Genomic DNA, 15,000 nt, shown 5'->3' with positions numbered 1-15,000 from the left:
GTTTCAATGAAAATTTTCAAGTTTTTCTTACAATTTCCATGATTTTTATTCAATTTTTATCGATATCAATAATATCCCGATATTTCCATAAAGATTTTCGTGTTTTTGGACTACCGATATTTCCGATACCATTGATATTTTAGACCTTGCTTACACCATCATGCACATAAAGAAAAATATTCTAAGATTGATTTTCTTAAACATACATATATATACTGAAATATGTATGATAGATCCTATAAAAGTGTCCCTCAAATACTTATTTGAGGGATCGCAACACTTGATGTTGCACTTTTTGATGCTTGCGCCATTCACTCACTTATTCGTGAACTTAAGAGATCAAATTTCGGTCATTGGTTGGTTTTCATGGATTACTTTTTCTTTGGTTAAAAACAAATGCAATGAAATACCTCATCACTATACCGAAAGTCGTTTTTTATTATTTAAAGAACAACCACAATTTCTTACCATACCAACTATATATACACAAAACTACACAAATTTGATATTGTAGCCTTCAAAAGAAATTGACAAAATAAAAATTAATATATAACTATTATCTTATAACCATAGGGCAAAGCTATAACAATATAGCTTTTAATTATGTTATAATATGTATACTACTACTATTATGAAGAGGTGTACTACACAAACGATATAAATAGAATCAAGATGATTGTGATTGTCTATATACACACACACATATATATATATATATGTGAAAAACCATTCGACAGAAAAGTCACGATGCATCATGCGAAAGAACTTCGTAAGCATTGCCCTCTTATAATTTGGATATCAGGTTGTCTTTTAAAATATCAAGATTCAAATTTTTTGGGTATAAGTGACACCGAAATTGAGTTTTATGAGATTAATTATGAACTCAATGATAATCCCAAGTTGATTTAAAGTAAACTTATTGAGTTGTTCACTCGATTAAGTTATATAGTTGTTCGTGGCTCATTGAAAGCTAAAGGGTCACAAATAATATCAAACAATAAACGACTTTATGGTACAGCTGAATGTACTAAGGACCTTTCTAACGTGAACTTATAAATCACAGTTATTATGACATGAAAGACGGTCGTGCTATTTATGGGAGTTGCTACATTAGATTTGAACTTTACCAACATTACTAGGTATTGTTCACTCTGGATGAATTCTTTGAAAATGTCAGTAGTAATGCTCATTTTAGGATTGGTAATAAACTGTTCTAGCTATAGTGTTTATAAATGTTGATTATGGTAATATAAAAAAAATATTTATATTCTCCTTTTTATGGTTAATTTGTGCAATAATAGAAATTAAATTAAATTCATATTTTCAGTAAATATCCATCCTTAATACATCAAAAATTTATGCTTGCTAGCAATTTATAATTTGTCCTTGCATGGTAAATAGAGCATAAGGACAAAATTATTGTCGAAGACGATATATACATAGAGTTAACGCTATGTCTCTTGCTTAATTGAGTGACATTTGTACTTCCACTTAATCAAAATATTAACATAATAGAGTTAACGCTGTTAATACTTCACAATGAGAACTTCACCAGTATGATGACACGACGACACAAACAAACACCATACAACACAAAAAGTTGCATGTGGAATTGGAATGTTCTATTTGCATGGTTGCCACGTACATAAACGTGTCCTTTTTCTCCTCAAAATGGGAACTCACCCCCTGAAAAAAACAAAAGAGACCGACAAAAAATTTATATATAATTCAAAAGCACCAACAAGAACAACGCAAGATATCTCAGCCGAGAAAGTGATGGAGACAAAAGTTGCAGAGCAGGCAGTGGAGGAGCAAGGCAGCAGGGTCGACGAGCAACAGGGGAAGAAGAAGATGAGGCTGATGGTGGCCGTAGACGAGAGTGAGTGGAGCTTCTACGCGCTCAAGTGGGCGCTTGACCATCTTTTTGTGGGGCCCAATGACAAGGCCGGTGTGGCGGCGACCCTGGAAGCACCTGAGGGGAGCCAAGAGAATGCGAGCATGGTGACTTTGGTTCACGTTATGCCGCCGTTATATAACTACGTCCTCCCTGCTGGGCCCGGTGGAGCTGCGTATTATGTGACGCCGGCTGTGGTGGAATCTGTGCGCAAGGCGCAAGAAGACGGTGCTGCCGATGTTCTCTCCCGCGCTTTGGAGATATGCAAGGATAAGATGGTAACTAATTAGTTTATAATACTCCCCCGTCCCGTGTTGTGTTATATAATTGGATGAACTTAATTAACTTGATGTGCAGATCAAAGCAGAAACCCTAATTCTACGTGGAGATCCGAAGGACATGATCTGCGAAGCCACAGAACAGAGGCATGTGGATCTTCTGGTTGTAGGTAGCCGTGGCCTTGGCATGATCAAGAGGTGATTTTCTCAATCCACACAGCTTACATGTTTAGTGAACTAAGATTTTTGTTGATGTTATGTGGAATGAGTGAAGGAAACAGACGCTCAAAAGAGCTGTAGTCGTTTTGATCAGGGTTTTGCCGCTCGAGCGGAAACTACAGGCGATTTTCTCAATCCACAAAGACAGAGCTTATTACATGTTTACTGAACTCAGATTTTCTGTGTCAAATTCAGGATGTTCATTCGGAATTCACTCAAAATCCCAAAAAAAATATAAATATTTATTTTCATCAGCATTATTGTATTTAATGTGTATTATTAATTATTTTAATTTTTTGGTTGGGTGGTGGTGCAGAGCATTCTTAGGAAGCGTGAGTGACTACTGCGCACATCATGCAAAATGCCCAGTTGTAATTGTGAAGCCACCAAAGGAGTCTGAAAAGAATAAGTAGCTTTTTATTAGAGTTTTTATTTATTTATTATGAAATGTATCAAGAGAAGGTGGTGTAAACTGTAAAAGTTCCTTTTCATGTAATTATTATTATAAATGGTTTCTTCTGGTAAGTTTCATATTGTGAATAGATATAAGTAGGGGCAATTTCTGTCTTATCGTCATCAATATAAAGACGAAATGTAGAACTGTTAGATGGTGATCAGTTAACTCGTGCACCTTCAGTCGGAAGGGCAAGTCGAAGTTAAGGGGTGTATCCAATTTTAACTTTTAAAGACTTTTGTAAGTGAGTGATTTTTATAGAGTTGATAAATTCTTAATGACTTTTACATACTTTATAAAGTTAAGTGATATACTCTCATATACTTTTATCATAGAGTTTTACATACTTTTATCTATTTTTTAAATATTTATTTTATGAATAGTATTTATCTTTTTAATATTTATCATAGAGTATTATAACGAAAAAAGAGATTGCTTCTAATATTTATGTTTTGTATGATGAATTAACTAGTCCGCATATGGAACAAGTAGCCAAAAAAAAAAAACACAATTGGATACAATTGTGTAAAAGCAAAGAAATATTTTTCCATGTCTAAGAACTTTTCACTTGAGAACAGTTAAGTTTGGAGAAAATAAGGTTGCTGCTCTTGGATGCAACTCAAATATAAGGTGTGCCATCAATATTATGAATTTAATTAGTTTAGTTTGTAGACCCAGAAGGGACAGATTTCCAATATTATGGATTTAATTAGTTTAGTTTGTAGACCCATAAGGGACAGATTTCCTATTGCTGGAATGAAGTTGAGATCCTCAAGACCTTCTAAAAGTATACTTTGTCTGGGTGGGAGATACAAGTAAAGTGGCATGGTGATAGAGCCAAGCCAAATAACAGCACCAGAATGTGGGGTTAGTTGTAAAACCTGAGATGCTAAGAGCTATATTGTTGTTGGAGAATGTGGGTCTTGTAACAAAATCATATGTTCCTACAGATAGGCCTTAAAAATTGCAGATAGGATTTTGGTTCCTTATTATGTTAGGACTTTGGTTACTTACCTATTTATTTAGTCATCTTATAATTAAGATTTATTTCCTATTTTATTTAGGATTAACACATCTTTGTACTTGTATAAATACCTCTATATTGAAGAAGAATAATAATATGAGCATATATGAGCATAACTGAATATTTTGCCCTACTTTGTTTGAGAATTTTATTTTATATATTGGACTCCCAGACCAATTCTAGCTCTGCCCGGAAAGAAGCGGGGTTTGACTTCAATCGGATAACTAATTAGAGGAAAAACTTGTTCAGCATACAAGTCTGCACTGCGGGAACAATTAATGGATACCAGTACAGCCGTTGAAGTCTCCTCTCCAACCTTCTCATCCTCTTCTTCATCCTGCTCTTTAGACGATGTGATGTACGATGTGATGTACGATTGTTCTTGAGCTTTAGAGGTGAAGACACACGCAAGACCTTCACCGACCTCCTCTACTGGAGGTTAAAACGTGCCTTTGTTGACGTCTTTATTGACGAGAACGAACTAAGAGGAGGATAAATTATACCAGACAAACTCAATCAAATAATCCAGCGATCCAGGATCTCTGTCATCATCTTCTCAAGAAGGTATGCGGATTCCATATGGTGTCTTGAGGCGCTGGAGAAGATCATGGAGTGTAGAAGAACACTGGGGCAAATCGTTTTGCCAATTTTCTACGATGTTGATCCTAGTGATGTCAGGGAACAAACTGGTAGTTTTGCAGAAGCATTTCAGACACATGAAGAGCGCTTCCATGGAGTTAAAGATAAGGAAGAAAAGATACAGTCGTGGAGAAAGTCTCTAACTGAAGCTGCAGGTCTGGACGGCCTGGCTTTGAGCACGTTTGATGGGTAATTACTTATTTCCATTTCTTTGCTTTTTTCTTCATTTTGTTAATGTTATTCCCGATCCATCTTTGGTTTTTCAGAGTAATGCAGAGCTTAGAAACTCTGATCGATTCACATGGATCAGGATCAACATAGTGCACCGCAATTAAATATATTTCTAGTAATGTTTTCAGAAGTTTACAAAATTTTAGTAGGATTTTAAAAGTTTTGTTCATCAATTTCTGAATAAATGTTCAACTATATATTCAATATTCCCAAGCTCTGTAGTCATAATAAGTAAGATATTAGTTCAATTTAATTTAATTCTTACTTTTTCTCAATTTTGAGTTTATCTAACAGGTATGTAGGAGTGTTTATCAAGGAAATTATTGACGAGATCAAAAGAAAATTGAAGAGCATGCCACCAAACAAGTTGGAATAGAATCTAGCAAGCAAGAAGTCAGTAACTATGTTTTAGGCTCTTCTCTATACAAAAGAAGCACATCGGGATTCGTGGCCAAGCAATTAATTCTGTTGTCCTCTCTTTTCTACAAATACGTCTGTTTCATCATCTAATTTGTAAATAACATAAAAAAATTTCATATTTTTCTCCCTCTTGGTTCTGGAATCTTGTACCAGGAAACAGTAGTCCTTTGGTGACTTTATTATTTCTTAAAATTATTTTTTTAAATGTATTACGGTCTAATTATGTAATAATCTCAAAAATAATACTTGATTTTATTATTTTTGTGGAAAATTTTATTAAGTTGTGTGACTTTATTGGATGTTTTAGAAATTTGGTTTGATGTGAAAATATTGGAATTAAGTGAGTTTAATCTCAAATTTAGACTAGTGTATCCAATTCTAACTTTTAAAGACTTTTGTAAGTGAGTGACTTTTATAGATTTGACAAATTCTTAATGACTTTTACATACTTTATAAAGTTAAGTGATATACTTTCATATACTTTTATCATAGAGTTTTACATACTTTTATTTACTTTTTTTAATATTTATTTTATGAATAGTATTATCTTTTTAATATTTATCATAGAGTATTATAACGAAAAAAGAAATTGCTTCTAATATTTATGTTTTGTATGGTGAATTAACTAGTCCGCATATGGAACAAGTAGCCCAAAAAAAAAAAAATTGGATACAATTGTGTAAAAGCAAAGAAATATTTTTCCATGTCTAAGAACTTTTCACTTGAGAACAGTCAAGTATGGAGAAAATAAGGTTGCTGCTCTTGGATGCAACTCAAATATAAGGTGGGCCATCAATATTATGGATTTAATTAGTTTAGTTTGTAGAGTTGGGTCTTGGGGAAGAAGGGACAGATTATCCTATTGCTGGAACGAAGTTGAGATCCTCAAGACCTTCTAAAAGTATACTTTGTCTGGGTGGGAGATACAAGTAAAGTGGCATGGTGATAGAGCCAAGCCAAATAACAGCACCAGAATGTGGGGTTAGTTGTAAACCCCGAGATGCTAAGAGCTAAATTGTTGTTGGAGAATGTGGGTCTTGTAACAAAATCATATGTTCCTACAGATAGGCCTTAAAAATTACAAATGGAGGCAAAAAAAAATTATGGAAGAAACCAATGCAGTCCCACCATAGCTCTTAGTACGTAGCAATTGTTTCAAGCATTGAAAAGAAAAAAAACAAGCAAGAAACGGCTCATCATCATAACAATTCCCAGGACAGATAATGGAAGCCAAAAAAAAAATCAAATTGGCGGTGTAGGTAGTCTTGATAGTACACCGACCAAAGAGGGAGGGGGTCTAGAGACCCAAACATGATGGCACACCCTCGCAATGGCCAAAGTTGCAGCATGATCGAATTCATTGATAAAGTCTTGGGTAAATTAGCAAGACTTTTGGTGTTAAGAATTAGGCTTGAAAGTATTGAAAAGTGATTCATTTAACGAAGTTTTCAAAAGTCATTAATTTTTTGGATACCACAAAACTTTTAAAGACTTTTTAAAATCATAATTGAATACCACTAAACTTCTAAAGACTATTTAAAAGTCATAGTTGAATACCTCTAGACTTTTAAACTCATTAAAAGTCTTTAAAAGTTAGAATTGAATACACCCCCCTAAGAGTGCCGGAATGCTTATATAGGAAGCACTACGCTCCTGTTTGAGAGTGCTTATCTAAAAAGCGATTCTAATTCTGCTTTAGAAACGTGTTTATTATTATGGACACAAAAGAACTTTCATTTAAAGTGCTTATCTAAAAGAGTGATGCTATGGGCAGTACTATAGGGCTCGTTTGGTACGTCGGACTGTACTGACTAATTTTCGTCGGATAGTATTAATCTGTTCCGGAGAGTACTGACTATTTATCCATAATATTACAAGGCGTTTGGTGATGTTCTGGATAAATAGTCTGACTAAGTTATACTATGTTTGGCGATGTTCCGGATAACATCAGATCAGACTATTTTAAAAATAAATAAAAAATCTTTGATAATTTTAATGGAAATTGAGATTCAAATGACATGAATTTTTTTTTGGTAAGATTCATATGACAAGATTTGTTTTTCAATTGTTTTTGCCAAGATTTTTTTTCATATGATCCATTATCATAATTGTAGTATCTCATAAAAATTCCAACATACTCGCATACGTTAATAAAAACAGTACCAAAGAATGTATATTTCAAAGTGATCACATACTAAGGTGATAAGAGCAAAATGGAAAGTTGTTCATAAACAAAACTACATCAAAGAGTGAATCACAGCTCCCTTGCCCCAAGTAAGAGAAGAACAAATGCTTTTCTCATAGCACCATCCAATGTTAGGAATGTTCTCTCATCACTTTCTTTCTCCAAAATTAGCCGTAGTGTCTTAATTTGATCATTAATAGACAAGTCCATCTTTGCCAATTCACCAGCAATGTCAAGTCTTGGTTCTAATCCTTTCACCAAACTATTAGTTATAGTTTTCAATTGGTCAACAGACTCAGAAATCATCTCACCAAATGGCCTTGTCAACTGAACTGTACATCACAAAAAATGTACAAGCAACAAACTGAGAAATGAGGTAGATTGATCAACCAGAACTGAAAAATGTACAGTTTTGATATTACCTTGATTCTATGTCTTTTGATATTTCTCCACAAGAAAGTGTGTTTCTTAAGATTTCCAACAGACCATCAATGCCAAGCCCAGGGCGAACATGAGCATCTTTGACAGGCAAGTAGCTTTTCACTAATGTCTTTATCCCATATATCTACAGTTCAAAAAAGAAAGAACAATCCAATGTATAAGGAATTTGGCGAAAAGGTAATACATCAAAACAGTATCACTAGATTACACAATTAAATCCTGGGAAATTTGCATAAACATTCTTTTTAATTCCTTGGGGAGGATCGAAACTGAGAAATAAAATAAAATAAACCCAGATTCCATATGGTAAACAAAAACAAACATCTCTCCAAATTGACCAACCTTTAGCAAACAAAGCTCGCTTTTGTCATCCCACGACGCATTTTTACTATCACCTGATTTCTGAAAAGTAAATGCACGAAAACAAATTGTCATCCTGTCATAAAATAAAAAATATATCACAAAGTGCAGTTGCAGTGAGTTTGAAAGGCATACATTATCACATTTTAGAATCTTTTCTATTATAAACTCTTCAATTTCTCTCTCTTGTTTCAAAAACTGGCATTGCAGCCTGAGCTATACACCCCAGAGATTGTAGCACAGCAGGCAAATGTGTCTTCTCCTTCGGCATATCCACAAGCCTCTGCAAATTGAGAACTTCCCAACTCCGAAAACTGTCATGAAATTGTACAAATTAAGGGGATCGAATCACTATATCACATACAAAGAAAACATTCGTTTAAAAAAAATGTCAAAAAAGAAAAATTCATAACCTAATTTCCACAAAAATGTAATAAAAAATTGAAATATATAAAGATTAGAGAAGAAGCATATTGAAGAGAGTATGAAAAAGAGAGAGAGTGAGAGATGGATACCTGGAGAAGAGTGAAGAAAATAACCTATGGAGAAGATAGCAGAGAAGAACCCTAGGGAGAAGAAGATGAAAAGAGCGTCTGATTTTTTTCGTAGAACGCGTGTTCTTTTTTCCTAGCCGTATAATTAAGCATGTATTATCTAAACCGGGGTGTGTGGGTTGTATTAGTTAGGGTCTGTTTGGGAGTGCTTCTGAAAGGGCAAAAAGCGCTTTCTAATAACTAAAAGCGCTTCTGACAGCATTTGGCAAAAAAATTTAGAAGCGCTTTTGGGTCATAGAAGCGCTTCTTGGAGAAGCACCTGCTATGTGCTTCTTCAGGAAGCACTCCCAAGTGCTTTTCCACGAAGCAATTTAATTTTTTATGAAAATTCAAGATTTTTATAATAAAAGCGCTTTTGTTAGAAGCGCTTATAAGCAGAAGTACTTCCTAGAGAAGCATTCCCAAACGAGCCCTTAGTCAGGTAAGGAGAGTATTAAAAGCCCAACCCGTATAAAATAGTCGAGTAATTAAATAATACAAGTTGACACCAAACACCTGACATAGACTATTTACTCGTGTCATATGTCACATTATTTTTTATTAGTTAAGTTTTAATTTTTTTGGCCAAAATTAATTTAATTATTTAATTAAAAATAAATAAAACTTAAACCCTAAATAAATAAATTCTTCTCCACGCCTTCCTTTCCTTCCTTCTCAGATCTTCCATGGCCTCTTCCTTCAAAAATTTTCATTACTCACACCTCTTCTCCTTCCCCTCTTCCCCGTTTGACCTTTAGCAATCTCATATGTCTTCTTGGTCCTCATCCAAACAAATGTTGAAGCAAACGGCATCTTAACAATTTATTCTGATTCAAAGATTGGTTCATACGAATAAGCAAACCAACAATCAATTTACTTTGATCCAAAAATCGTGTCACAAAGAAAAAAAAATTGTTTAAATATTTTCCATTGAATTTTTTGCGTGGAAGGCAGCAACTCAAAGTTATACAAACAAGAACAAAATGATCACAGCATGCCCAAACCTAACAGTCCCAATAAATCTAAACATTAATTTCAGCCTTCACAGCTCTCCTTGCAACGACGTTTGTACACTTTTCTATGCCTTCACGTATGCAAAAAAGTTCTCATATACGGCCACGACACTAATACATAAATGGGAAGATAATTCCTTGGTAAGTATCAACAGCGGCGGACCCAATAATTTTTCAACGGAGATGCAATTTTTAAAAGCTAAAAGCTCAAAAAAAAAAAAAAACTGAGAGAGAGAGAGAGAGAGAGCTTGCTACTGATCTTACTAATACAGAGAGAGCTAAATAAGAATTTTTTTTTTTAATTAAAAGTAGAATAAAAAAATTGGCATTTGCTCAAGAAAAAAAATATATGCATCCGACTTACTTTGGATTGGCGTACTCAATAAGGAAAAAAAAAAAACAAACGCAGGATTCTTGTGATGCACGCAGACTTTGATAAAATTGGGTGATGTTAAATTGGTCATTCTCAATCCCACTTAAATAAGGAATTGTGCAAACCCTATTAAAATCCAATTAAATAAAGAGAAACCCAATAAAATAAGGAATTATAGAAGCCCTTTTAAAAGCCCACGTAATGGCCCAGCACTTTTCCCTTTCTGTTTATTTATTTTTTTTAAAACCCTGGTCCAAAACGACGTCGTTTTGGCCAGGCTTTGTTTAAAAAAAAAGGAGCGCCTGCTTGCTGCGCGCAGCGCCCAGGCCTTCCGACATTTCATCGAACACTTTGCGTGCGTCTCTAGTTTGAGCAGAGGTGCAACTCCAGCACCTCTAATGGAGTTTTCCGGCGAGTGGAGGTGCAGGTGCACCTCCTTGCGCCTGCACAGGTCCGCCACTGAGTATCAATATTGCAAACAGTTGCAGCATTGAAGGGTTGTGTGATGTATTGCTTGATGTGAGACGTATTGCTTGGTCTTCCTATTTTAAGAGTTGGATAGGGAGCATGGTTGGAGGTGGGTTTTCTGCTCCGGCTCTGGAACTAAGGGTAGTTGGGACCTAGTAGCCACCTCCCAAAGCTCACCAACACGAACATGTGTCACCATATGGTTGGAGAGAGAATTTAATGTATTCCTACTTCCTTTCAGGTCTCTGTTGAAGTGAGTCTCCTAATTAATCAAGGAGATTTATTTCCTTGATTAATTAAGGGATTTAAATTCCTATTTTATAGATTTATTTCCTTGATTAATTAAGGGATTTACTTTCTTATTTTATATAGTTGTCAAATCATTGTATAATTAGGAGATACTTTCCTAATCCTTTACTGGATCTAATTTCTTGTAAAGCACTCATGTAAACTCTTATATATATCTAATTATGGAGAAGAATAAAAAGAACCTAATACATTCAAAACCATATTCATATTTTAGCATGGTATCAGAGCAATTGATCCTCGGTTGTCTCTAAATTCTCATATCAAAATTTCTCCTCCTCTCCCCTTCAAGGGGGGGAGGGGGAGTGAAAAAGGATATGTTTCTCGTTCTCATGGAGATTTTGCCTCTTTCTTGACTCCGACATACAATTCTCTTTAGGGGGAGAAGAGGATTGAAGAGAAGTTTCTATGTTCTTAAGCCGTGTTCACAGGGTTTGTGTCCTTAGCCGTGTTCACAGGGTTTCTGTGTTCTTAGCCATGTTCACAAGGTTTCTGTAAATCCTTGTATCGAATTTTCTTGAAACACAAATCATATTCCTCGTATCGAATTTCCTCATATCCTCGTATCGTATCCTCGTATCCTAAATCAAATTCCTTGTTCAGATTCATATCTTCATACCCACATCCTCATATACTTTTATCCCGAAACCCTAAACACATTTTTTTTCTCTTATTTTTAAATCCTTCCGCTGTCATGGATATCGTTTCCAAAACCACTGAATCCCAACCTTCCAACCTGAATCCGAATCCAAATTCAATTCCTACATCAAATTCATACATCAAATTCCTCAAATCAAGTTCCTAAATCAAATGGTCGGTCGCCAGTCGAAAGCGACCGGCCCCTCCTTAGTTCTTTGAACACGGAGAATCTGCTTCAAAACTACCGGTCGCCAGTGGAAAGCGACTGGTAGCCAGAGAAGCTGTTTCAAACCGACCGGCTGCCAAAATCCAGCGACCGGTCACCATAGGAAAACGATCAATTTTCTCCACGCTGTCAAAATCAGGAGGAGGAAATTGAACCGTCTTATGAGATTTTTTTCCGCTTCAGTCATCTCCCTGCCATCACACTCAGGAGGAGAAAATTGAGGAGTTTGTGCCCGCTCTGGAGAATTCTTCAGCTCCAATACCACACCAATCACCTGCTGAGGACGTCATTCAGAAGGCACAGAGCCTGCATATCAGATTCCAAAAATGGAAGAATCGTGGTAAACCTCCAGTTCACTACGAAGCAGATCTTAATGCAAAGGGGAAATATCCCATCAACAATTATATATCCCTCAACAAATTATCAGAATCACGGGTACACTTTGTGAAGCAGTTAGCCGACATACCTGTTCCCAACAGTGTAACTGAAGCACTAGAAGACCAAAAATAGAAAGAAGTCATGAATGAAGAAATGCGAGCTCTCCAGAAGAATGGCACATGGGCACAATGTGTCTCATAGGAATGCAGTTGATCGAATCTTAAGGTACTTAAAGTTAACCCTTGGAAAAGGATTAATGTTCTCAAAAGATTCGCATGGATTATCGATTTGGGTGCTATGAATTTCATGACTCACTTACCAAGTTGGGCATTTGTGATGTATATGCACCAACTTGAGGGGGAGTGTTGAAGTGAGTCTCCTAATTAATCAAGGAGATTTATTTCCTTGATTAATTAAGGGATTTACATTCCTATTTTATAGATTTATTTTCTTGATTAATTAAGGGATTTACTTTCTTATTTTATTTAGTACTTATCAAATCATTGTATAATTAGGAGATACTTTCCTAATCATTTACTGGATCTAATTCCTTGTAAAGCACTCATGTAAACTCTTATATATCTCATTATGGAGAAGAATAAAAAGAACCTAATACATTCAAAACCATATTCATATTTTAGCAGTCTCCCCATTGGCTGGTCTCCCTTTTGTAACAAGCACAACAACTTATGATGCCAAAATCACTCCCTCTAACCATGATGGCAGCATGGCTAGACACCCCTCCTGCCAGGAGTTCTACTTCTCCTTCATCTCTTATAAATATTCCTGACTTACATTCAAACAAGGTAATAACTTCTCTACTCCCAGAAATTATGTTGATCATTTGCTCTCTCAAACACTGCCTTTACTAAATTATGACATTGACATCAGAAAAAGTTGACTGGTACTACACCAGTGCTTCTTTGGTGACATGTTCTACTTTATGCGAATGCGGAGACCACAAGAAGAAGAAGATCATCCATTATGTTCTGACCCAACAAAAATCTGACTGTGATCCGATCAAAAGTCCTCAGTTGACCACCTGAATTCAAGTGTCGACAGATAAAACCACCTGACTTTCCAAGTGTCAACAGATAATTAAAACAGGACACGATGTGTTACTTTCACAAATAAGCTTGAGTTTACATATTACGAATTAAATTTAAATTGAGAAGAATTTCACAGGTCACGAGGATGACACGACACGAATAGTAAAACACAAAGAGTTGCGTCGAGGTCTATCTCATCTCATATACCCACAGAAATGCCAAAATTGCATGAGGAATTGGATTTTTCTATTTGCATGGTTGCCACGTACATAAACGTGTCCTTGTACCTCCAATCCAAACAAACAAATGGAAATTCACCTTTAAGAAAAAGAGACCGACATATATACATATATATACCATTCAAAAGCACCAACAAAACCACACAACAACAAGAAGAAGAAGATATCTCAGCCAAGCAAGTGATGCAGACAACAACAGTTGCAGAGCAGGCAGTGGTGCAAAGCAGGGACGACGTCGACGAGCAACAGGGGAAGAAGAAGAAGATGAGGGTGATGGTGGCCATGGACGGAAGTGAGGGGAGCTTCTATGCGCTCAAGTGGGCCCTTGACCTTCTTCTTGTGGGGCCCAAGGACAACGCCGATGATGTGGCTACAAGCACACGCACGGAGACCCTGGAAGCACCTCATGCAGGGAGCCATGAGAGTGTGAGTATGGTGACTCTGGTTTATGTTATGCAGCCGTTCCAGAACTACGTCCTCCCTGCTGCTGGGTCTGCTGAATTGCGCAAAGAACAAGAAGAAAGGGCTGCCGCTATACTCGCCCGCGCCTTGGAGATTTGCAAGGATAAGATGGTAATTAATTAGTTTATCACTCTCACTTGGTGTAAGTTTATTTGAAGGACACTTGCTTAAATGGTTGTTATTTTTTTTTGAAACACCGTGTTAATCGAATTTGTGGGTGATAATTAGATGTCTTTTAAGGGTTGCAAATTGTCCATCCTTTCAAATCTAAGAATGAAACTTAAAACATCCTTTTAAATTTAAGAATGAAACTTAAAAAATTGATGGTTCTGATCGTGGAAATACAATGCGAGTCGAGTCTCATGAGAGATTCTTTACGTGAGTTTAAGATCCCTCAATAGATTAGCGTGAGAGATTCTTCATTAATGATTTTAATTATGGGTTCAGATAATTAGATGAGAGTTTTTGTGATGCATTTGGGTGAAGTTAACTAACATGATTCTAGTAATTGTGCAGATCAAAGCAGAAACCCTAATTCTAAGTGGAGATCCGAAGGACATGATTTGTGAAGCCACAGAGCAGATGCATGTGGATCTTTTGGTTGTAGGCAGCCGTGGCCTTGGCATGGTCAAGAGGTGAGTTTCTTATTAATGTTCATTTGGAATTCCTGCTTACAATTGTCACTCAAAATCCAAAAAACATTAATTCTGTTTTATTTGCATCATTAATTTAATTTAATTTTGTTTTTCGTTGGGTGGTGCAGAGCATTCATAGGAAGCGTGAGTGACTACTGCGCACATCATGCAAAATGCCCAGTTGTAATTGTGAAGCCACCAAAGGAGTCTGGAAAGCCATCGAAGGAGTCTGGAAAGAAGTAGCTTTTTATGTATGAAAATGAAATGTATCAATAAATAACATTTGGTGTGAATTGAAAAAGCTCCTTTTCATGTAATCATTACAAATGCTTATGTAGAAAACATTTTGCTCCCATTTGGGAGTGGTTATCTAGAAGCAAATCTGCTCTAGGACCACTTTTATTATAACCACAACAAAAAATTTTACTCAAAATTGAAGTCCTATCTCAAATTAGATAGGCGTTTCGAAAAAAGCACTACCAAATAGGCCCTAAGTCGAAGCATGATACAAGAAGTGTGGATGTTATATTACAA

At 35.9% G+C, this 15,000-nt stretch overlaps 2 protein-coding genes and 1 long non-coding RNA gene across 3 annotated transcripts; 2 read left to right on the top strand and 1 right to left on the bottom strand.

Annotated features, from left to right (window-relative positions):
* Positions 1–1,747: 1,747 nt before the first annotated feature.
* LOC110748818 (uncharacterized) lies at positions 1,748–3,136 on the top strand. The gene is made up of 3 exons (XM_021948777.2): positions 1,748–2,172; positions 2,252–2,370; positions 2,708–3,136. Exons 1-3 carry the CDS (start codon positions 1,777–1,779, stop codon positions 2,802–2,804), a joined length of 612 nt encoding a protein of 203 aa, XP_021804469.2. The 5' UTR covers positions 1,748–1,776; the 3' UTR covers positions 2,805–3,136.
* A 4,667-nt stretch (positions 3,137–7,803) lies between these two features.
* LOC110748830 (uncharacterized) lies at positions 7,804–8,346 on the bottom strand. The gene is made up of 3 exons (XR_002525527.2): positions 8,281–8,346; positions 8,128–8,187; positions 7,804–7,909 (listed from the first exon to the last, which is right to left on the bottom strand). It is a non-coding gene; the product is annotated as an uncharacterized LOC110748830 (long non-coding RNA).
* A 5,148-nt stretch (positions 8,347–13,494) lies between these two features.
* On the top strand, positions 13,495–14,783 carry LOC110748837 (uncharacterized). Its single transcript, XM_021948804.2, has 3 exons — positions 13,495–13,942; positions 14,348–14,466; positions 14,595–14,783. Exons 1-3 carry the CDS (start codon positions 13,553–13,555, stop codon positions 14,707–14,709), a joined length of 624 nt encoding a protein of 207 aa, XP_021804496.1. The 5' UTR covers positions 13,495–13,552; the 3' UTR covers positions 14,710–14,783.
* The last annotated feature ends 217 nt before the right edge of the window (positions 14,784–15,000 follow it).

The sequence above is a fragment of the Prunus avium genome, chromosome 7 (assembly GCF_965620075.1).
Source record: "Prunus avium chromosome 7, drPruAviu1.hap1.1, whole genome shotgun sequence".
Taxonomy (NCBI): Eukaryota; Viridiplantae; Streptophyta; class Magnoliopsida; order Rosales; family Rosaceae; genus Prunus; species Prunus avium.
Note: the sequence above shows the minus strand (reverse complement) of the source record. Positions and strands in the feature narration are given on the sequence as shown.